The sequence below is a fragment of the Nuphar pumila genome, chromosome 13 (genome assembly GCF_984573655.1).
Source record: "Nuphar pumila chromosome 13, dmNupPumi1.hap1.1, whole genome shotgun sequence".
NCBI classification, from domain to species: Eukaryota; Viridiplantae; Streptophyta; class Magnoliopsida; order Nymphaeales; family Nymphaeaceae; genus Nuphar; species Nuphar pumila.
Genome location: NC_143261.1, coordinates 85,782,659 through 85,808,244, shown reverse-complemented (window position 1 = coordinate 85,808,244; position 25,586 = coordinate 85,782,659). Strand labels below are relative to the sequence as shown.

General features: G+C 37.7%; 1 protein-coding gene across 1 annotated transcript; it reads left to right on the top strand.

Moving 5' to 3' along the window:
* Window positions 1-13,718: 13,718 nt before the first annotated feature.
* LOC149818969 (4-hydroxy-tetrahydrodipicolinate synthase, chloroplastic-like) lies at window positions 13,719-24,698 on the top strand. The gene is made up of 4 exons (XM_089984103.1): window positions 13,719-13,999; window positions 16,841-17,036; window positions 20,783-20,866; window positions 23,625-24,698. The coding sequence occupies exons 2-4, from the start codon at window positions 16,882-16,884 to the stop codon at window positions 24,550-24,552; spliced, it is 1,167 nt and encodes a 388-aa protein (XP_089840229.1). The 5' UTR covers window positions 13,719-13,999; window positions 16,841-16,881; the 3' UTR covers window positions 24,553-24,698.
* Window positions 24,699-25,586: the final 888 nt, after the last annotated feature.

Genomic DNA, 25,586 nt, shown 5'->3' with positions numbered 1-25,586 from the left:
GATATACTACATATATTCTTGAGATTTTATATCCTTATCGAGTATGGACCTTGGCTTGAGATTATGACTTAATGGGTTAAACATGTTACTAAATGATACATCATGCCTACTTAGTTACTTAGAAAATGAATGCATTCTATTTTTTTGATTAAAATATATCATGTATGTGTACTATGATTGATGTATATCATAGATATATGATTAAATGAACTATGTTATCATTAATGTGCTATATGTACACACTATATGTTCTAGTGTAGACCTATCAGGCTTTCTTGAGTATGACTATTTTTATAGGATTTTAAGTGAATAATCATGTATAGTTGTGGAGCAAATGCGAAATATTGCAGCAACGTCGAGAGCTAGACATTTTCTTTTTTCGAGAGCTGAATTTGGATACACGTTACTATAAGTATTGTTATCCGCATTTAAATTCAGTTTTATCATTATTATGTGGAATGTAATCCACCTGAGGTTTTTAATGCAAGGTTAAAAGTGTTTCCACTGACGATTATTTCAATAAAAGAAATTTTTTTAATTTTCACATGTTTTATGGGTTAAAAATCTTGGGGCATTACACCCTCATTGTCTCAGGCACCTCTATGCGAACTAACGCATGGTAAAATAAGGTATCATAGGTATCAGTCAACTCGGGGTCACTGAACTCATTGTCTTCAGCCTCACTATCGATAAGGTACAAGTTCAGTACCTTATACTTATAGTTCGTGGTCAATACCTCATCACAGTGATAGCAGAGACCCTTGCACGCTTCTCCTTATGTTCACGTGAGAGTCACTTTACTTGTATCTTGGGTTGTGGTTCGAACGCTCGACTAGGCATCTGGGAGCAATCTGTGGTCTGCTCGGTAGACCTAGGAGGTGCAACCTCCTGTGTGGGGTGGGACATGGTCCTGCTAGAGGCCATGTTCCCTTGGGACGTGCTCCTTTGACTCAGCATCCCTCCTGGCCAGGTCCAACGTGAGTTCATCCGTTACAGTTTCTCCGCGGTCATGCATGTCAATTCGAAAGTTTGCATCAGAGATATAAGTATTGCAATCAGAACCTTGATTTATAGGTCTGGTTTGAGGCTCATGATAAAGGTCCCAATCAGTGACTCTTGAGACCAGTCGGTGATGAGGTTACTCAACCTCTCAAACTCTACCTGATAGTCGATCACGTTGCCCTATTGGTGAATCTTGGACAATGAGACATGGTGATTAGTGTAGGCAGAGAGGCCAAACTGTATCAATAGGGCGATAGAAAAACTCCTCTCAAGTAGGCGTCACTAGCTGAGACACCAACCAGTAATACCAGTGAATAACATCTTCTTCGAGGTAGGTTAATGTGAAAGCCAGCCGATCCTCCTTAGGCATCCTCACAATACTGAAATATTGCTCTACTCGAAATAGCCAACTCGTAGGGTTAGCTCCGGCAAACCTCAATAACTCCAACCTGGGTTGCCAAGTCTGATAGGGCCCATTTGAGGAAGCCGAGTTGGATTCTCCATGACGATCGTGTCGTCAACCCAACTGGTTTTAAATATCATCTATAATAGTGATAAACTGTTGAAAATGCTCGTCCACCTTCCCTTTAAGCGCTACCAATCTCTTGAAGACCACTCACAGTCTGATTCAAGTCGGTGATCTGGCTATCCACTTTAATGGATTGGGCCTCAAACGCGATACGTAGTTCACCTACCAAGTCTAGAGATCTCGTCATGTCATGGGTTTCCAGATTTGTGGAATCAATAAAGGCATAAAACCTTGCAATGTAGAATTTGGATATAGGAGTTACGGTACAATACCGATTGCACCGAGCGTGTACATGATCGAGTATATGTGGGTCTCCCACACACAAGATAGAAATGTCTCGGTACAATGGTCAATCACCTAGGTTGGTCAGACCCTCCCAAAAGTGTCTACGTTGAACCAAAATATGTATCTAACTTGGTACGGGCTAGGAAAAATCAATCACACGACTATGAAGCCACAAGGACTGTCATTCGGCTCTACGAAAATCCTAAAGACTTTTTGGTGAGGAACAAAACTAAATCCTCTGAAGCCTGGCTAGATCAATGTAGGGCTGATCTAACACTAATCAAAAAAACTAAATACGACTTATGATAAAGATTTGACATAACAAAATAAAATATGGCTTAGAAAATCTATAGAGAGAGTGGCAAGGTTCTCACCTGGTGGGCACAAGGATCGAGGCCAAAGGTAGAAACACAGCAGAAAGGGAGAAATTTGTATTTGACTGGCCGGTGATGAGCGAGGATGGATGAACAAGTGTGAAAGCAGAATTTTTCTCTCAAGGAGCAATCACATACAAGAACATGAAAAAAATTTAGAGGAACACTCAATAAATCTCATTAAGAATAAACTAAATTATATGTGCCTAGTTATAGAAACTTAGAAGGGTAAATAAGTAAAATACATCCATAATCCTCCCTAAAGAGGGCACTCAGAGGCATCCCACCAGAGTCCCATCCTGGATAGAACTCCTAGCTGGGGTGGACTCTGATAATTAATGTAGACTCAAACAGGTTAGACGACTACCGCTGAGGCAGATTCAACACGAGCTGATCTTCTGGGTCGGATTGGGGTAGAAAAATGGTTTGTAATAGAGAGAGAATCATGTGAGTAAAATGGACAAAGAGAAGAGATATTAATGAGGGTAAAATTGGTACAAGTTAGAATTTATTGATTATTAACTATAGTTGAGGGGAACATAGTCAACATAAGTATGAACTTGAACAACTAAGGATAAAATAAGCATGTATTTGCATTACTGATACTCTTAGGTATGAATTTAAAATATTTAAAAATTATTGGATATGCTTTTGTAAATAACCTATAATCTTGAGAAATTTTCTAGGAAATTTAATTACAAAAGCCAAACATTTGTAAATAAGGCCCTATTTGGAATCTAGGAACTGATATAGGAGTTAATGCATTTGGCCAAAAAGTTGGTCAAACTACCATGTAGTGGTTGTTTTGAAACTGGCAAGTGGGATGGGAGTTAATGCATTTATGAGGTGGTAGCTGCTACTTTCTGAAATGTTGCTTCCAAACAGAAAGTGAATATGAAAAGGTTAATGGTCATTAATAAACTTAATAAACTCTCTTAAATTATGATCATTTGAGACTTTTCAGAACCGTTTTAGGGATTATTTGGTTATGAATGTATAAAAGTAAACATGTCCACACAAAAATTACCATGAAAGGATATATACCTAAGATATGAGAAATAGATTTTGTAATGCCCCAAAATTTTATCCTGAAAATATATTTAAAAACCTCATATATTTTTAAACTCTTTAGAATACAACAAAATATTTATTTTGGTTTCGATTAGAATTTTGAGTGGGTTATAGGTACTTTTGACATGGGACTGAAACTATTCCCTATATCGAACTTAAGTCTAGGTTCGAATTGTGGATCGGGTCCAACTCAATAATCCAAAATTCAAGATGAAAATGAGACATTATAATGCATGAACTAATTTAAATCATTCATCAATTAAATGAATTATTTATAAACATTACGCTATAAGGCCCGTAACATTGTCAATAAAAATAATAAGTCTTACTAATCATAGATCATTTTCCAAAATAATTTTTTAAGACAAATAATTGATTTTTTGCACTGCTTATAACATCCCACCATTACTCCAACTCATTTACTCATTACTTGAATGGTTAGGATATAGGGGTCAAACTCATTGAGTCTTAGTAGAAACACAATAACATTGCATGTATGCTCAAAACCAAGTACACAGGTAATGATATATTTGTTCATAACATATACAATTTTATATAATAATCATAATGCAATCAGATGGACAATTATAGCAGTTAAATTCATGCATTCATATTACAAAACATGAACATATCAATGATTAATCATTTGAATCATTAAAGACATGTTTTAAACAAAAGTTTAACACAATGAATTTGCTCAAATGTAAAGCCTTGTTTCTCTTGCTTACCATTCATGCGAGTACTCATAGGTCACTCTCTTGAATCAGATGAGACCACTTAGGGATTATTATGCCATGTATTTTAGTAACCTGAGTGACTTACTAAAATAAATTCACTGAGGGCGGTTCAAGACTAAGAGAAATCTCATCAGTAGCCACTAAAATAGGATGCAACATAAGCTTTTACAGAAGACATTGACATATCCCCTAGGACAACATTGGTAGTTTGCCCCCTTAAGCTCTCAGGACTTGGGATCAAATGAGTTTTCTCGCTCGAAAAAAAAATTATCGCGATCCATCGGAGTGTGTACCACTTACCCTCTCTAAGGTAAACCCGAGACTAAATGAGTTATTTAGTTCTTTTTATTAAAGGCAAGGGTTCATTGCATTTTATCATTCGGCACTTCCTGACCAATTACCCCTGCATCCGCTCTGCGGTAACTTTTTACAAATGCCTTTATTGCAAGAGCATGATACCACTAACTCATGACAATTGCATAGTTTATCAACACATTAATTTTGATAACCCATTTAGTATGTCATCTAGTATCTTTAAACCGATTAAACATTTGTACACCTGCATCCGCTCTAAGATAACTTTATGTGTGCATGTATATTTTTCATAATTTTGTGCTTTATGGCACCACATTGGTTCTTTTAAACCATTTGATCATTCATGAGTATTCACATGTGCATGCATGTTTTTCATAACTTATTGCATATCATAATCATATGTTACATATCATATTCATGCACTTATCACACTACATTGGTTATTTTAAACCATTTGGTCATTCATGAGTATTCACGTGTATATGCATACTTTTCATAACTTATTGAACATTATAACCACATACTACATTATAACATTATACTGTATATCATAACACTATGTTGTACATTATAACATCATTCTGCATATTATAACATCATATTGCATCATAACATCATGTTGCACAATATAACATCATGGCAAAATTTAAAGTTTAACATTAAAAAAATGTTCACAAAAGATGACACAAGCACACTACCTCAATAAACCCACATATTGTTCATCAGTTTGACACATGTCCATCTTATTCACTTTTGGAACTATCACGTACCCATCTGGTTCACTTCTTGAATCATCTCATGCTTTCAACAAAACAATTCCCTAATTCGGAGCTTATAACACATAAATTTGCCTATCATTAGAAATATTATCATAAACCGTACAAAACGATTTAGGCTCTGGGATTTTAACTGAAGGTACTTACATATGTTACATGCATACAAGCAAAAACTCATACCTTAACTCATTACAGAACATAGAATAAAATTTCTATAACATAGACTATTTTCTTATCATAAAATAGACTTGTCTAATTCTGTCTCTCTAATGAAAAATCTGTTATAAATCATCTGAGAAGAATTAGATGCTGAAATTTTATTGTGAGTGACTTGATATGTCAGATTCAAGCCCATAAAAAAATTCAAAATTTAATTCAACTAAAGTAGAAAGCTAAAAATACTGAAACACATTGTTTTTGTTATTTGACATAACGTGTTACATAAAATTACAGATTCAAAATTATCTTTTGTGAATTTTGTTTTCAAGCTGTGAGGAATCAAAATCTAAGATTTTAACCGTGTGTTCTTCCATATCTAGACTAACACACCTTAAAATCTTAGCCACAAATTCTGAGTATTCTGAGAGATATGATTTTTATAAAATATTTTAACTTTTTAGATTCGTTGTCAGGACTAAATTTTTTTGCTGACTTGCAGAGGGCATATCTTTCAATCTACATCTCATCCTAGTCTAGGATTTGATCTAGGATTACTTTCATATGTATGGAACATCCTCACAAATTTTAGAATTTATAGGTTTACGGTTTGGGAGAAATGAATTTATCATTTTGACTAGTTGGATCAAAATACACAAAACAAAATATAATTTTTCAAGAATCAACCAAGAATTTTATGATTTCAGATAAGAATTTCAAGAAAACCATCCATTAATTTCTAAATCCATTAAGAATACATCATATTCATGCATAAGAATATCTGATCATGCTATAAATATAGAAAATCATCACATAACATGAATATAACACAAAATCAACCATTTTTTCATGAGAGAACATATTTTCGCTATATTACGTATAAAATCTTTTATACAAAAGACTCATGATTTTAAAATCTCCATGCACAACACAATATTAGTTCTTACGTAAATATAGGCTGATATATATATTGTTACATAATTTGGGGATCATCCCACGATATGCTCATGTATCCTAGTATCATACAGACATACAATGTTATGGTGAACCTATCACAAAATTGTTGGACCTTACAAAAAACTCTTTCCTTAGTTCGTCTTCACCAAACGGCTCATTCCACCACAATTGCACACTCAATGGAGATGCACCCACCGTAGGAGTCCTTGGGGTTCTTCTATTCTAGAAAAGGGTGTGAGGGAGAAAGAAGAAGAAAAAAAGATGAAGAGAGAGAAAAAGAAAGAGAGATAGGGGGTGTGCGGGAGAGAAGGAAGGAAAGCCTCCTTAAATGGCATTTCCTCATGCGACCCTTAATTCAAAAAGGAAACCCCAATGTAAATCTTAGCCAATTGAGATTTCATTTAGATTAATAAACCATCTACAATCCTAATTAAAAGTCCAAATAAATTTAGAAAACAATTAAGCAATCTTAGCTAATTAGGTCTCTTAATTAATTAAGAAAATAATTTAGTTAATTGACTAAACTTTTTTTTTTTGAAAGAAAAGCTAGGGTTAGGCAGACCCTTACCAAATATCGCTTAAGCTCCATGTAGCAGAGGGATTCAAACCTGAGCCTTCAGCTTGGTAGAGGACCCTACTTACCACATTGATACCACCTCGATAGTTAATTGACTAAGCTAAGTAGGAGAAAAAAAGGAAAGTACCGTGGGAAAGTCCTACCTTGAGGTGGACTTTTGGCCTGAGTCCTTCGTATCTTGGATTCTCATTCCAAAAAAACCCATATCAAATGGGCGTCCCACCCTATGGGTCCTAATTACTACATCTAAGGACAATTTCAGGATCCAAATACTGAAATTGTAAGTATCCAAATATTAGAATTGCAATTATCCATAACCAAATTGAAATTCTAACAAAAATTCTAACATAAATTGCATTTCTATTTCTTAAAAAAATTATCAAAAATTGTGGAGATAATTTAGTAAAGAGGGGATTTCATGTTTCTTCATTTTGAGAGAGAGAGAGAGAGTTACCAAATTATAGGTGACAAGAGAGACTGAAAATTAGCAAAAATTTGTGAGAGTTGTCCAGGCCACCGGCTGTGGTGGTCGGAGTGATGGTGAAACAGTGCAGATCGTCGTCGGTTGCCTTAAGCTTCCAAGGGCTACATTCTATTCCGATAAATACTAATTATTAGCTTTTTTCAAATTTACAGAGGTGCCATTTAAGTAACATTTATGTTAAAAGAGAAAAAAAAATACAAAATGCCCAAATAAATTTATAATTACATTATCATAACACATGGCTTGAATGTAAAACATTTTTTTTTTGCACAGACTCAAATTTATATAAACCCGGCCTGCATCTGGTTCTGGTTTTAAATTTATAAACTGGATGGAGTCCAAATACTACTCGGGTCCTGTGGTATGATCTTGGACCTATTTCATTATGCTTGATCCCGGGTTTTAGAGGATCCAATATCCAATCGTGTGGGACTCAATAAATGTCACAAAGGTACGGGCATGTATCGTGGCAGGATACGAGTTTGACACGAGATCACAAGTGTTCTTTCATAATATAATATGAAAATACATTCTTTGGTATTTTATTGATTAAAAATATTTTTCATATTTTAATATATAAAAATTCAGAATTACTGGAGAATCTATTATTATATTTTCTGTACGTGTCAGGGCTGTTCAAGTATCATGTGATCATGCTGGTCCATGATCCTGATCCCCACAGAACCAAAATCGGCCTGTTTGTGTGTCATAGGGCACAAGTCTGACAGTCCTATGTAAAACCCTACCCATTGGTTCTTACACCGAACTACCTAGCACACCTATTTCATCAGTGTGCCAACCCAGGATCCATACAATCCCATTCAAGTCGGACTCGGGTCATGCCCGAACTGTCGATAGGCCCATGTAACAAAAATCCTTACTGCAACTTCCCAGGTGCAGATGTGGTTTTGTTCAAATGATCCACTCTGCCCAAGCCAGTCCAACAGGTCTAACCGAGTCCAATCTGTGTTGTCTGGACCAAAACTAATTCAACTTGATCTATTCAAATCCATTCAGGTTCAACCGGATCCAATATATTTTTATTGGATCCAATCAGGACTATTAGAATCTGACCCAATCCAATCCAACTTGGGCAACTTGATAAGCACGACCAATCTGAACATTCCCAGTGCAATCATGTCTGTGTCGATCTGATCCACGTATTATTCGATCCCGTGAAGCTTGACCTGGTTCAATTAGGTGGCCCGGTGATTATGGGTCCAACCTTTGGTGTGATCCAGTTGATTAGATACACCCCGATCTAAGTATTTTGTTTCATCTGAGTAGTGCTGATTTATTTCACATATCATGGTCCAAGTATGTTTGACGGGTCCAACCACATCCATGGCTCAAAGTCATTAGGACAGAACCTAGATTTATGAGTTAGCTGCTTATTTTCTTAGTTTTTGTTGAAAGAATATATCAATGAATGAATAAAGAAGGCAATGTTGGAGTCATTTTTGTTTCTATCATCACTTCCAAGTACAATTTTGTCTACATTGTGGTTAATCTGAGATATTTCTACATGAATGCAGTTATGTTTGTGGTAGCAGCCCAGGTTGTAGAGAGAGAGAGAGAGAGAGAGAGAGAGAGGCTAGGGTAGCGTGAGATAGAGGTTGAGAGAGAGAGAGAGTCACACAGTTTTGGAAAGTAGGGTAGAGGATGGAATCTCCTTTGAAAATATTTCAAGGGAGCCAATCTCTTTCAAAAACGAAGTCAATCCTACTAAATTGACAATTGAAAAAGACTATTGAATTTAGAATTCATAATGTCATTTACACCATTGGAATATGTGGTTTGGACATATTCGGCGAAGGCCTAATGATGCTCCAGTTAGAAGGTTGGAGAAATGGGAAAATATATTAGTTAAAAGAGGTCCGAGTAGGCCTAGAAAGACTTGGATGAAGATGATAGGAAAGGATATGAATGCTTTGAACCTCAACGAGGACATGGCATTGGATAGAAATGATGGGAGGAAAAGGATTCATGTGGAAGACCCAATGGGATGAAGCGTGGTTGTTTTTGTTGGTATATATAGACCTCCAAGCCACCTGGATGTTTCCATCTTGGAAATCAATTTTAGAGGGATTGTCTCCTCAGCCAAAGAATGGCAATGCCCTTAGGGGGTGTTGAGCATGTAGAATGACCACCTTACCCCTGATAGGGCATTGAGCCAAATAAAAAGACTTTCTTGCCTTTTAACAATTCAAATATTTCTCATGCAGCCCTTATTGATCCTAAAAGACCTTTGTATCCCTCTCAATAATCCCTAATACCCCATACACCCACTTGGATCATCAGATCCATACGTTCCTAATAGAGAGATCAAAACCCATCCCAAACAGAAAATACAAACACAAAGAAAACCAAGAGGGTGGCTCCAGGCTGCTAACTGGATTGTTGTTATTTTGAAGGTCCACTAAGTGGAAATTCCATATATTAATTGTGTATTTTTTGTCAAATGATGGGTAGGTTAGCACCTACTGCTAGAGTTTGTTAATGCAAAGTTTTTGCAACTTGACATCTCTTTTTCTGGGTTGTCTTTTATCTAAATAGATCCTGCCTTCTTTACTTGTGAATTGTCATTTTATTTTTATGATCAGTTACACCAAGTGCTTGTAAGAGGTGTACAGTTTCTATGTATCCATTATATTATTTTTCTTATTTTTTCAAATACTTGTTAACACCCATGGTTATCTCCTTGCTTCATGGAGGACCTTGACAGCTTGCTTCACTGTCACTGCTTTTCATAGCATTGACACTTTTTAGTGGTTTGAACTGTAGAGAGAAGTGAATTAGTCTCTTAACTTGAAGAATCTAGGAAGCTTTCTCTAGCTGACATTTTTCCACAATCCATTGGATAGCATGCCTAAGAAAGAAAAAAATTCTTTTGTTGAAAGCATACCTTAAGAAGACATAACAATTGGATGAACTGGAAATTATTAGTCCATGTTTTACTGAAGGTGAGTTGTGTCTTGTAGATATGAATAAGTTTAATCTCAACCTGCATTTTATTGCTTTCTTCAAAGTGTTCATCACTGTTATCTCAGGTGAGTCTTTATGCATTAGGCTAGAGGATTACTTTTGACATGTCGATTACTTGCATGGTATTTTAGATTAGTTGGTGATCCTTGTTGTCCCCATGAGATGATGAATGATTTCTTCTGAAGCATGCTGGCTTAGCAAAGCATAAGGAATCGACAGTGGTGAAATAATTCCAGCTATGATGATCTGCTGGCTAAATGGGTGGTTATAAATTTTCAGATCTTTGCCCTGAAGATCATTTCATGGATTGCAAATCGAGATTGGTTAGCAACCATCCCCACAAAATAACAATCTGGAAAGAACAATAGATAGCCTTATTTTAGTTATAATTTTTTAGAATTTAGATTGCTGCCCCTTTGCCATTGAACCTTTAAGTTTACATGACTGGCAGCATCCTAACCTGAGTAAACAAATAAACCTTTTAAATTTGTATTACTACACATTAAATCGTAATGCCTCGGCCCTGTGCTGTGGAGTACAAATTAAGAAAGTTCATAGAATTATGTGAGTTCAAAACTGTATCATCATTATATTTATACTTTTGGGATTCACAGCGCTTGTTTTCTTAGGCCAAACAGGTTTCTTGTTTGGTTTAAGTTGAGGATTGAAAGCATACTCCACTTTGCAACCATTAAATGTTCTGCTTTAGACCTTATTAATTCATTGCCTGTTCAAACCAAAGTATTACACTAGCTCTTGGTTCTGTTCTTGCAGCATGTATAACTTTATTCCTTGTCTGCACTTCTTGCATGTGGAGTAGAGCGTAGGTGCTTAATAAAATATGCTTAATGATACGTTCTTAATGGATTTTTCAGGTTTTTTTTGTTTTAATTTTAAATTCTGACCGTACAGATGTGATCTATGTACTTTATTTTATAGGGATCAGCTCTTGAAATGTATGATTTCGACACATGGGTGGGTTTTTATAAGGATCGAAAAATCAACGGTCCAAAATCTTTGTAAATTTTTTAGTCTCCTAATATCATTCTTTTCATCGAAAACACATGATCCAGGTGTGGATTCCTCATAAAGCGACCATGCCCAACACATTTATGGGGTCGGAACTGCAAAAAAACACCGGAAGAACAGAAAAACCTATTAAGCACGTAACATTAAGCACCTACTATCTACTTCTTGCGTGTGTACTTGCACTGTTTTTTCTTCCAGTTTCTAGTTGCTGCTTCATTGATAGCCACAGACATTCCCCGCAGCATCTCCCAAGAAAAAAGAAAAATCTAAACAATCTTTATACTGGACAGATAAGTTTATTTAGTATGGAGTGGCATTCATGACCGTCCAAGCATATATTAACTGTTTGCTAATTGTTCAGATTACACAAAAGATGGAGGTCTCCAAAAGGGGGAGTTGTTACAGATTTGCACCTTCCAATGCGGAGCCTTGAAGTAAAAAACAGGTTAATCTATGTTGCTTATTCATGATGCTTATTGAGTCACTTGGGCTCCTGATATTCAAGGGCTCTGTTCTTTTATGTTATGGCAGGTGTTGCTGTTATTGTGGTCTTGTGGTGGTCATAATTAATAGGGATTTTTTCATAATAATGCTTATCTTATCTTATCTTATGGAGCTATAGATAATAAATCTATCCCTAGTTTTTTGCATTTTCAACAAAGCCCCTGACTTTTCATTAACCATTCCAAAATGCACCCTTCAAGTTATATCCTATCAGATGAGTTGATGGAAACAGTCTTCCTTCAGTGGAATGTCATTTCTACCCTCAAGGGTTATTTTGATAAAAAATAATATAGGTTGAGTTGATGGAAACAGTCTTCCTTCAATGGAATGACATTTCTACCCTTAAGTGTTATTTTTATATAAAAAATGGCATTGGTTTTTTTTTTTGCATGTTTTAAGAGCAATTTGATTATTTTGATGACCACTTAACCGTGGTCAACAATTGTTCATGGTTGCTTCAGTGCCAGCTTGATGGGAGGACATAACTGTCTTATCTTTGAAAATGCAGGGATCTTTTTGAGAAAAGTAGAAAAGGCAGAGATGTATTTGTTTATAGGCCCATAAGACAGGGATGGTTATGGAAAAAAGCCTAAATAAATATTATCTGATATACTGTTATTGTTATTGTGGTTGCTAGAAACAAGCCTAAGCTGTGATAAATTTGTGGATTAAGGTTACAAGTTACAACACCTCGTTTGACTTTTAAAACTTCAGTTTGGGAAGTTGAATGCTCTGGGTTATATATATATATATATATATATATATATATATATATATATATATAGAGGGAGAGAGTAGCTCCTAAACAGTTTATGTTCTAAACACTTTACACATGTTTTTGGCTTAATCTTAACCTGTAGATGTGTTCATCACTTATTGGATGTGTTCATCACTTATTCACTAAGACCAATGCTTTGGATCGAATCGAGAAACCTTGATTTCTATTTCACTAGGTTTTGGTGCAATATGAGCCTTTGATTCTCGATGACTCGAAATACACATTTAAACACAAAAATTGCCTAATCTAATACATGTTTTTTACTAATCTATAAATAATACAACAACAAAACATTGTCCCTTACAAGTTGTTTAAGATGGTTTAAGAGCTATCTATTACTCTCTCTTTCTGTATGTCAAATAATATTTATATTTATAGAAAAAGTGGTAGCTGCCTACCACCAACCTAATACTGCAAGTAAATCGTGTTTTCGGGTTGTTTTTCACAAATCTGACCCTTCAGATGTGTTCAGCAAGGTCGATTTGCTAGGAAACAATACTTGGATCATGTTTTTTCAATAAAAAATCCTATGTCACATGGGTGCGGGTGCGGGTGCAGGGGTGCGGCACTTTCAAAAAACTTGTGTGCGGGGATGCCGCAAAAATATAAAAAATTATATATATAGTCCAAAAGTTGAACATAAATGATCCTGGGTGCCTTGACTGCACACAGGGTCAGGTTGACCGCATCGAGTGCGGGTGCGACGCCGGTGCGACACCTAGTTGGAGATGTTTTAAGCCTTAATATTTATGTAAATCTTAGTCTGTTGATTTTTAAATGTTATAAAAACATGTGTATGTATCAGACAAACCAAGAGTGAAATCCTATAAAATCAAGCATGTGTAAACATCTGTACGGTCAAATTTAAGAAAAATACGGAAAAACCCTTTTAAAAACCCAATAGGCTGAAAAGTGGTAGGCAGCTACCACCTACTCTCTCTATATTTATATTATGAATATCGTTTTGATATTTGCTATGTCACATGGGTGCGAGTGCGGGGTGCGGCAAAAATAGACAAAATTATATATATAGGATTTAAAAAAAACCCAGGATTTTAAAAAAATTGGGTCGGGTTTGGACCCGACCCAGACCCAAACTGGATATCCCACTCCATGCTTTTATAATGCAACAGAGGGGTTAGGGTTTTAAACCCTCCCCACCTCCGCTGCCTGCCCTGGTCTCTCCTCTCGTCCGACCTCCGGCCGACGGCTCGTCGGTGCGCCGACCGATAGCCTCCCCCCGTGCTCATCCCTCTCCCTCTCTCTGTTACCTTCCTCTCCCCCTCAGTTTCCCTCCCTCTCGAGCTCCCTCAGTCACCGGAACCCCGACGAGCCCCACCGCTCGTTTCTCCCTCTCTCACGACGTTTTTTCGACAATCGACCCCCTCCCGCGGCCACCCTTTTCACCGGCGACTTCGCCGCCCTCCGCGGCCTTCTCAGGTAAACCCCCTTCCCCCGAGTCTTCTTCTCCTTCTCGCTCGATCCTCCTGTTCTCAGGTCGGTGGACCAGAGCCACCATCGTGGTGGCTCTGGGTCTGCCAGGGAGGGTGGTGCTGAGCACCTCCCCTCCCTCGACCCTCATTTTTTTTGTTCAAAAAATGTACACAAATGACCCTGGGTGCGTTGACCGCACCCAGGGTCTCGTTGACTGCACCGGGTGACGCACCCGCACGCACACACGTGTCGCGTCGACGCGGGTGCAGCACCCAGTTAGCGTAGTCCCTGTGACTTAGGATATTTGGTACTTCTCCATGCCTAGTTTCATATATAGTTCCTGCTTCCCATACTTGGCAAGCCCCATGTGAAAGATCAATTTTTACTTACACGTAGACTGAACTGTTCATAACAAGATTGTTAAGTGCGATGAGGCTAAGCGAGGGGTTGAGCCTGTTATGAAGCTAGGCGGGCTTCATGATCAAAATAATAAAATATATAATATTAATAAAATAATGAGAATTTTAAATAAGAACTACTAATAAACGACAGTATAAAATAAATACTACTTTCCTGTAATTAATTTGTATCATTCATTGATTTTAAATGGTTGATGAAGAGTATTTTTTTTATGAGATTGTTGCACATTATATTCCTAAGTTGTCGCAAATTGGTGCAATTATCAAAATTGCATTAATGTCGTTTCTACTGCAACAACAATTTCTATCAGGATACACCTGATTGCCCTCCATCAAGCCTTAAGCCTCACAACTGACAGGCTTGTCCATAAGATGGAGGGTGATCAGGTAACATAGTTCCTGAGAGTCGCCTCTTAACTCTAAAAAGAGGAATCGGGGAATGAAACTACGCAACTTAAGAAAGAAGCAACTAGTTGAAACCGGAACAGGATCTTCATCAGTGCCTCACTAACTATTTTAACGAGATGCTAGAACGAAAAGAAGTAAAAACTACCGAACATTGAAACATGGATTGAACCCGCCGTATTTCAAATTAACAAAATATGCATCAAAAGAAACAGTAGCTACAGATTATGAACTGAGATCAATCACGGATTGTTTGTTACAAACCATAAAGGGGGATTTTTAAAATGAATATTTGCTTTCAAGCAATAAAATTGAGCTTAAATTCTATTATAAGAACCATCCTCCGACCAACATACAATAAATCTGGATAGCTGCAAGACAAATTACTACGATCCCAATAGTTCCAATTCAAAAGAAAGCCCCACAGTAAAGCCTAGCATACAACTGAAAATCCGAAAAACGAAAATCCCAACCTAAAACCCAGGATTCCTAAACTAAAAAACTAAAAACATGCAAAATGTTCGAAACAAAATCACAATTCGCAGAAAGCAAACAAATCAAAGCAAAAGATAAGAACGGGAGTCCCGATCTGACCTGAACCCGATATTTCACGGCGAGACTGGTGATGGTGTTGCTGTGCTGGAGGTGGTGCGAGACTGCGAAGCGGCGTAGCCGATTGTCCTGCAGAAGGCGTCGGAGGATGGGCTCTCGATGATCTCCTTCAGCTTCCAGGGGGATCGGAATGATTGGGTCAGGATCTCGCGATCAGAGGAAATACAGCGCCAGAGTCGGCAGACGCAGGCAGCCCGCGCGAGGTCGGCAAGGGGAAGGCCCTCAAGGATGCTCCGAAGGACGTCCGGCGTGGTTAGGGCGGCGAAATTGGAGTTCATATGAGAGATGACAGCGGAGGACTCACCGGAATCCGTAACTCCGGCGAGACAAGGATAAAAAACATACATCACAACTCCAAAATATAAGAAAAGACGGCACGAAAATGTACAATGTCTGTGCCATTTATCCATAGAATGAGAGGGGGGCTTATGAAATGGCATTGTCCGTCCATGCATGCATGAGAGAGCGTATGTACATGTTATATAAACAGATTTTCTAAGGACTACAAAATTCAACAGTCTACAATTCCTCAAAATTTCAATATTAAGAAAATCATATTTTTTCGTTGAAACCACCCAATCCAAAGAGTATTTCCAAGTAAGCAGACCACACTGAACACATTTGTGGTGTTAAATGGGCCAAATAAAGCTCACAGCTATGAGATTCATCTGGAGAGTGCTGTACTCTAGAGTGCATCCAATACATGCATTTTTTGCCCATTTATGCAATTTACTAAGCTTCAGCTATGAGATTAGTCTGGAGAGTACTGTACTCTAGAGTGCATCCAATACATGCACTTTTTGCCCATTTATGCAATTTACTAAGCTTCAGTGAGTCTTGTGCAGCCGATAAGCCTAGAATTCAATTTTCAAACGATGTTACTACATTATGAAATTCTATGAGCAACTCTTAAGGCTATATTCAAATGATTTTTATGGAATTTTATGAACCACTCTAGACTATATTTCAAACGATTTGGTTAAATAGATGATTTTTTTACTAAAAGATTCATACAACCATCTGCCAGCATTAGGTTGTTAATAACTAAGGCAGGTATTATGTTATAGCAAATGTGCTGAAGGTATGATAAGTTGTATTACGTGACACTTCCATAGATTTGGGTAGGTTTTATGGTGATCATAGTTCAACAGTGACAACACGATTGTAATTGACTATGTGGTTAAAGGGATATTTTTGCTTGATTGATGTATTTTGCATAGTGAATTGTCAATATGGAGAAGTTGATGTAGATCCTAGGCAGCAAGACTGATGAATGGTTGATGACTCGTAAACAGAATGTTGTGATTTCTTGGTTCATTTTCAGAAATTTCAAATCAGATGCAGATGCTGGCATCAGGTGCAGTGTGTAGATTTCGAATATTATTCCTGATCCTGAATTCTCCATCTACAGGTTGCTGCTTGCTGTTTAAAAAGTCGGGTGTTTTTTAAATCATGATGTCTGATATTTGTGCCAATACTCATTTGATTCATGCATGCCATGGAAACCGACATCCAAATGCTCTTCATGCTGCTGCATCTTTTTGTGGTGCCATTGATTTTTCAACAGCAGTTGCAGGGGCAATTACTGCATATTCTAAAACTGTTCGGTAAGTTCCTGTGGTGTAGTTATCCATCTGTTATTGCTTTATTATTTGGGAACTGAATCATGTTTTTTACCTTGTGTGTTGTCTGCATTCACTGGCACACATATTGTAACCACTAAAGCAGCCTTGTAGAGGCATACAATATTAGAAGAAGTAATGATAGGCTGCTTTCTATGGGACCCATCTAATTTTATTGGCCTATTACACACACATGAAAACCAATACAGTTGATATAGAGGAAGAAGATATAAAAAGAAGGAACTCAGGCACTTTTTTTCATCGATCATCTAAATGTATTGACTCCTCAGGTCAATGCTGTTCATTATAAGTATGTATTTGTTACTTTATATTCTGTTTTATGCAGGTCACACAGAGTTGGTTAAAAAGCAATTTTTTGAATATAACATGAAACTATTTGGTCTATCAAGGGAAACTAATTGATTCTGGAAATGAGAAATTATCTTCTTCTAAGACCATTTTGTTGTGCACTTCTATGTGACTGGTTGTGTGTGTATTTTGTATGACTCATTTGGTGATATTTTCTACTTTTTCGTGATGTGGATCCATGTGCATATAAGTGGATAACATGTTTGTAGAATTGATTAAATTTATTTTTGCAGGTTGAGCTGACTTATTCCATAATCATCATAATGCTTAAAATAGATGGATTTTTTTGTTAAAACTATTTAGCCTATAGTTGTTTTTTTTATGATGAAGGAAACGACCAGTGCAAGATACTTGGGGATGGGCTCATCCAGCCCATCACACCCAATTTTTGTGGCTGTAATGTAAATCCGGCTTCCTTGCCCCACCAAGAAAGTCTCCCCATCCCTCATTTTCGCCTTTTGTCAAAAGGACAATACACCCATGGTATCGAACTTGTGACATCCTTCAACTTGAACACCACCTAGCCAGGTGTGTAGAGCCCCTGGTCTGTAGTTAGTTTATCATTAAAACTCTTGAATGTAGATTTATGAGTTAGCTGCTTATTTTCTTAGTTTTTGTTGAAAGAATACATCAATGAATGAATAAAGAAGGCAATGTTGGAGTTATTTTTGTTTCTATCATCACTTCCAAGTACAATTTTGTCTACATTGTGGTTAATCTGAGATATTTCTACATGAATGCAGTTATGTTTGTGGTAGCAGCCCAGGTTGGAAAAGGCATCAGAGAGAGAGAGAGAGAGAGAGAGATAGGCTAGGGTAGCGTGAGAGAGAGAGAGATAGGGGAGAGAGAGAGAGAGTCACACAGTTTTGGAAAGTAGGGGAGAGGATGGAATCTCCTTTGAAAATATTCCAAGGGAGCCAATCTCTTTCAAAAACGAAGTCAATCCTACTAAATTGACAATTGAAAAAGACTATTGAATTTAGAATTCATAATGTCATTTACACCATTGGTATACAGGTATATATAGGCCTCCAAGCCACCTGGATGTTTCCATCTTGGAAATCAATTTTAGAGGGATTGTCTCCTCAGCCAAAGAATGGCAATGCCCCTAGGGGGTGTTGAGCCTGTAGAATGACCACCTTGCCCCTGATAGGGCGTTGAGCCAAATAAAAAGACTTTCTTGCCCTTTTACAATTCAAATATTTCTCATGCAGCCCTTATTGATCCTAAAAGACCTTTGTATCCTTCTCAATAATCCCTAATACCCCATACACCCACTTGGATCTTCAGATCCATAAGTTCCTAATGAGAGAGATCAGAAGCCATCCCAAACAGAAAATACAAACACAAAGAAAATCATGAGGGTGGCTCCAGGCTGCTAACTGGATTGTTGTTATTTTGAAGGTCCACTAAGTGGAAATTCCATATATTAATTGTGTATTTTTTGTCAAATGATGGGTAGGTTAGCACCTACTGCTAGAGTTTGTTGATGCAAAGTTTTTGCAACTTGACATCTCTTTTTCTGGGTTGTCTTTTATCTAAATAGATCCCGCCTTCTTTATTTGTGAATTGTCATTTTATTTTTATGATCAGTTACACCAAGTGCTTGTAAAAGGTGTACAGTTTCTATGTATCCATTATATTATTTTTCTTATTTTTTCAAATACTTGTTAACACTCATGGTTATCTCCTTGCTTCATGGAGGACCTTGACAGCTTGCTTCACTGTCACTGCTTTTCATAGCATTGACACTTTTTAGTGGTTTGAACTGTAGAGAGAAGTGAATTAGTCTCTTAACTTGAAGAATCTAGGAAGCTTTCTCTAGCTGACATTTTTCCACAATCCATTGGATAGCATGCCTAAGAAAGAAAAATTTTCTTTTGTTGAAAGAATACCTTACGAAGGCATAACAATTGGATGAACTGGAAATTCTTAGTCCATGTTTTACTGAAGGTGAGTTGTGTCTTGTAGATATGAATAAGTTTAATCTCAACCTGCATTTTATTGCTTTCTTCAAAGTGTTCATCACTGTTATCTCAGGTGAGTCTTTATGCATTAGGCTAGAGGATTACTTTTGACATGTCGATTACTTACATGGTATTTTAGATTAGTTGGTGATCCTTGTTGTCCCCATGAGATGATGAATGATTTCTTCTGAAGCATGCTGGCTTAGCAAAGCATAAGGAATCGACAGTTGTGAAATAATTCCAGCTATGATGATCTGCTGGCTAAATGGGTGGTTATAAAATTTCAGATCTTTGCCCTGAAGATCATTTCATGGATTGCAAATCGAGATTGGTTAGCAACCATCCCCACAAAATAACAATCTGGAAAGAACAATAGATAGCCTTATTTTAGTTATAATTTTTTAGAATTTAGATTGCTGCCCCTTTGCCATTGAACCTTTAAGTTTACATGACTGGCAGCATCCTAACCTGAGTAAACAAATAAACCTTTTAAATTTGTATTATTACACATTAAATCGTAATGCCTCGGCCCTGTGCTGTGGAGTACAAATTAAGAAAGTTCATAGAATTATGTGAGTTCAAAACTGTATCATCATTATATTTATACTTTTGGGATTCACAGCGCTTGTTTCTTAGGCCAAACATGTTTCTTGTTTGGTTTAAGTTGAGGATTGAAAGCATACTCCACTTTGCAACCATTAAATGTTCTGCTTTAGACCTTATTAATTCATTGCCTGTTCAAACCAAAGTAGTACAGTAGCTCTTGGTTCTGTTCTTGCAGCATGTATAACTTTATTCCTTGTCTGCACTTCTTGCATGTGGAGTAGAGCGTAGGTGCTTAATAAAATATGCTTAATGATACGTTCTTAATGGATTTTCAGGTTTTTTTGTTTTAATTTTAAATTCTGACCGTACAGATGTGATCTATGTACTTTATTTTATAGGGATCAGCTCTTGAAATGTATGATTTCGACACATGGGTGGGTTTTTATAAGGATCGAAAAATCAACGGTCCAAAATCTTTGTAAATTTTTTAGTCTCCTAATATCATTCTTTTCATCGAAAACACATGATCCAGGTGTGGATTCCTCATAAATCGACCATGCTTAACACATTTATGGGGTCGGAACTGCAAAAAAACACCGGAAGAACAGAAAAACCTATTAAGCACGTAACATTAAGCACCTACTATCTACTTCTTGCGTGTGTACTTGCACTGTTTTTTCTTCCAGTTTCTAGTTGCTGCTTCATTGATAGCCACAGACATTCCCCGCAGCATCTCCCAAGAAAAAAGAAAAATCTAAACAATCTTTATACTGGACAGATAAGTTTATTTAGTATGGAGTGGCATTCATGACCGTCCAAGCATATATTAACTGTTTGCTAATTGTTCAGATTACACAAAAGATGGAGGTCTCCAAAAGGGGGAGTTGTTACAGATTTGCACCTTCCAATGCGGAGCCTTGAAGTAAAAAACAGGTTAATCTATGTTGCTTATTCATGATGCTTATTGAGTCACTTGGGCTCCTGATATTCAAGGGCTCTGTTCTTTTATGTTATGGCAGGTGTTGCTGTTATTGTGGTCTTGTGGTGGTCATAATTAATAGGGATTTTTTCATAATAATGCTTATCTTATCTTATCTTATGGAGCTATAGATAATAAATCTATCCCTAGTTTTTTGCATTTTCAACAAAGCCCCTGACTTTTCATTAACCATTCCAAAATGCACCCTTCAAGTTATATCCTATCAGATGAGTTGATGGAAACAGTCTTCCTTCAGTGGAATGTCATTTCTACCCTCAAGGGTTATTTTGATAAAAAATAATATAGGTTGAGTTGATGGAAACAGTCTTCCTTCAATGGAATGACATTTCTACCCTTAAGTGTTATTTTTATATAAAAAATGGCATTGGTTTTTTTTTTGCATGTTTTAAGAGCAATTTGATTATTTTGATGACCACTTAACCGTGGTCAACAATTGTTCATGGTTGCTTCAGTGCCAGCTTGATGGGAGGACATAACTGTCTTATCTTTGAAAATGCAGGGATCTTTTTGAGAAAAGTAGAAAAGGCAGAGATGTATTTGTTTATAGGCCCATAAGACAGGGATGGTTATGGAAAAAAGCCTAAATAAATATTATCTGATATACTGTTATTGTTATTGTGGTTGCTAGAAACAAGCCTAAGCTGTGATAAAATTGTGGATTAAGGTTAGAAGTTACAACACCTCGTTTGACTTTTAAAACTTCAGTTTGGGAAGTTGAATGCTCTGGGTTATATATATAGGGAGAGAGTAGCTCCTAAACAGTTTTTGTTCTAAACGCTTCTAAAAAACATGGTTACACATGTTTTTGGCTTAATCTTAACCTGTAGATGTGTTCATCACTTATTCGCTAAGACTGATGCTTTGGATCAAATCGATTCGACGAGAAACCTTGATTTCTATTTCACTTGGTTTTGGTGCAATATGAGCCTTTGATTCTCGATGGCTCTAAATACACATTTAAACACAAAAATTGCCTAATCTAATACATGTTTTTTACTAAGCTATAAATAATACAACAACAAAACATTGTCCCTTACAAGTTGTTTAAGATGGTTTAAGAGCTATCTATTACTCTCTCTTTCTGTATGTCAAATAATATTTATATTTATAGAAAAAGTGGTAGCTGCCTACCACCAGCCTACTACTGCACGTGAACCGTGTTTTCGGGTTGTTTTTCACAAATCTGACCCTTCAGATGTGTTCAGCAAGGTCTATTTGCTGGGAAACAATACTTGGATTATGTTTTTTCAATAAAAAATCCTGTCACATGGGTGCGGGGGTGCGGCACTTTCAAAAAACTTGTGTGCGGGGATGCGGCAAAAATATAAAAAATTATATATATATATATATATATATATATATATATATATATATATATATATATATATATATAAAGTCCAAAAGTTGGACATAAATGACCCTGGGTGCCTTGACTGCACCCAGGGTCAGGTTGACTGCATCGGGTGCGATGCCGGTGCGGCACTTAGTTGGAGATGTTTTAAGCCTTGAATATTTATGTAAATCTTAGTCTGTTGATTTTTAAATCTGATAAAAACATGTGTATCAGAATCTGACGAACCAAAAGTCATATCCTATAAAATCAAGCATGTGTAGACATCTGTACGGTCAAATTTAAGGAAAATATGGAAAAACCCTTTTAAAAGCCCAATAGGCTAGAAAAGTGGTAGGCAGCTACCACCTACTCTCTCTATATATATATATATATTATGCATATCATTTTGATATTTGCTATGTCACATGGGTGCGAGTGCGGGGTGTGGCACTTTAAAAAAACTTGGGTGCGGGGGTGCGGCAAAAATATAAAAAATTATATATATAGGATTTAAAAAAAACCCAGGATTTTAAAAAAAATTGGGTTGGGTTTGGACCCAAACTGAATATCCCACCCCGTGCTTTTATAAAGCAACAGAGGGGCTAGGGTTTTCTCATTCGAGAAAACCCTCCCCACCTCCGCTGCCTGCCCTGGTCTCTCCTCTCGTTCGACCTCCGGCCGACGGCTTGTCGGAGCGCCGACCGATAGCCTCCCCTCGTGCTCATCCCTCTCCCTCTCTCTGTTACCCTCCCCTCCCCCTCAGTTTCCCTCCCTCTCGAGCTCCCTCAGTCATCGGAACCCCGACGAGCCCCACCGCTCGTTTCTCCCTCTCTCTGATGACGTTTTTTCGACAATCGACCCCCTCCCGCGGCCACCATGTTCACCGGCGACTTCAGCGCCCTCCGCGGCCTTCTCAAGTAAACCCCCTTCCCCCGAGTCTTCTTCTCCTTCTCGCTCGACCCTCCTGTTCTCAGGTCGGTGGACCATAGCCGCCATCGTGGTGGCTTTGGGTCTTTGGGCGGGGATGAGCACCTCCCCTCCCTTGACCCTCATTTTTTTTGTTCAAAAAATGTACACAAATGACCCTGTGTGCGTTGACCGCAGCCAGGGTCTCGTTGACTGCACCGGGTGCCGCACCCGCACGCACACCCGTATCACGTCGTAGCGGGTGCGTCACCCAGTTAGCCTAGTCCCTGTGACTTAGGATATTTGGTACTTCTCCATGCCTAGTTTCATATATATTTCCTGCTTCCCATCCTTGGCAAGCCCCATGTGAAAGATCAATTTTTACTTACACGTAGACTGAACTGTTCATAATCTCACAGTACTGCTTCTGACTGAACGTTGTGCATTTGCAGGACGTGTGTGGATGATATAGCGAAGCTTAGATTGATCACAGCCATCAAGACACCATATCTGCCCGATGGGAGGTTTGACTTGGAAGCTTATGACTCTTTGATGCACATGCAGGTATCAAATGGTGCTGAAGGCGTTATAGTTGGGGGCACAACAGGTGAAGGGCATCTTATGAGTTGGGATGAACACATTATGCTGATTGGCCACACTGTCAATTGCTTTGGTGGGTCAATCAAAGTGATTGGAAATACTGGTAGCAACTCAACAAGGGAAGCAGTCCATGCTACAGAACAGGGTTTTGCTGTTGGAATGCATGCAGCTCTTCATATCAACCCTTATTATGGAAAGACATCTGTGCAGGGCCTGCATTCTCATTTTGAAAGAGTTCTTTCCATGGGGCCAGCCATTATTTATAATGTACCTTCAAGGACTGGCCAAGATATCCCTCCTGATGTGATAAATGCACTTGCAAAACGAGAAAACATGGCGGGGATTAAGGAGTGTGTGGGCAATGATCGCATTAAGCAGTACACAGATAAGGGTGTGGTTGTTTGGAGTGGTAACGATGACGAGTGCCATGATGCTAGGTGGGACTTTAGTGCTACTGGAGTCATATCAGTTACGAGCAATTTGATACCTGGTTTGATGCATGAACTCATGTTCCAGGGGAAGAATGAAACTCTCAAAATAAAGCTCTTACCATTGATGAAGTGGCTGTTTTGTGAGCCCAATCCAATTGCTCTAAATACAGCCCTTGCACAGCTGGGTGTGATCAGGCCTGTGTTCAGGCTTCCTTACGTACCTCTTCCTCTGGCTAAAAGGTTAGAGTTTGTCGATATCGTCCGGGATCTTGGTAGAGAGAATTTTGTGGGTGAAAGAGATGTTCAGGTTCTCGATGATGAGGATTTTATTTTGATAGGCAGGTATTAATCTTTAAGTAGTGCGCATTTTTGTTGGGATAATCACATGTCTTAGATTTTGAAGGCCTATTTGTTTACTGTTGTTTACTTTTATATAATCAGTGAATCTTGTTGGTTGGTAATAGTTGTGGTTGTAATGGAACTACTTTGAGCCCACACAGTGCCCCTTCACGTTTCCAGTTCCCTGCATAACAAGATCTTCCCCTCAACCTCTATTTGTGTTGGTTCTGTCCTGGCCTTCGTGATTTTGCCTGGGCATGTTTTGGAACCGGCTGTAGCAGATTTTTGCTTGATTTTGAGTCACGTCTCTGTAATGAGATATGCGCAAATATAAAGAGTGATATAAGCACTTGAAATGTCCTACAATGGACAAACAAAAGCGACCATAGCCAAGTCCACTATGGGACAATACATAAACAAGTCTTTGAGAAAGGCAAAAATATAAAAGCCTCTTTATTGAGAGAGAGGGAGCTCTCAAGCATGAAGAAAAAGGGGTTCACCCCTATTTATACAAAAAGAAATGAGAAGGCTACATGGCCTCAAAAGAAGAGCCAAAAAGGAGGGTCTCGTCGAGTTGTTGGGGGCTCCTAATGGTCACAAATACGATCACATTTGTGACTGTTGGGACCTCAACAATTTTATGGTAGGGCCCTTTTTTGGTTATTGCAAAAACAAAAAAAATGTATTTAGAAAAGCTAAATTTAAAAAATAGTTATTTTCTTAAATAATTATGTGAAAAAGAGAGAAATACCCTTATCAGGTGTTATATATATATATATTAACACCCCTCTTAAATATTACGAGGAGATGACGAAAAGTTTGTCAAGAAGAAACTTGAAGCGAGGAGCATGAAGGGCTTTAGTAAAGAAGTTCGTCAACTGATATTTTGAAGTAACATATGGAAGAGTAATTGTTTCTCGTAAAAAATCATCCTAAACATAATGACAGTCTATCTCGATATGTTTCGTGCGCTCATGAAATGTGTGATTGCTTGCAATATATATGTCACTTTTGTTGTCACAACATAACTTTGAAGTTCCAGCA

Bases quoted from the DNA above. Each gene is read 5' to 3' on its own strand.
- LOC149818969 (XM_089984103.1), top strand. From the start codon at position 16,882: ATGATGTCTGATATTTGTGCCAATACTCATTTGATTCATGCATGCCAT. The intron at 17,037-20,782 runs GTAAGTTCCTGT...CTAATTGTTCAG, and splicing joins GCATATTCTAAAACTGTTCG to ATTACACAAAAGATGGAGGT. The intron at 20,867-23,624 runs GTTAATCTATGT...GTGCATTTGCAG, and splicing joins AGCCTTGAAGTAAAAAACAG to GACGTGTGTGGATGATATAG.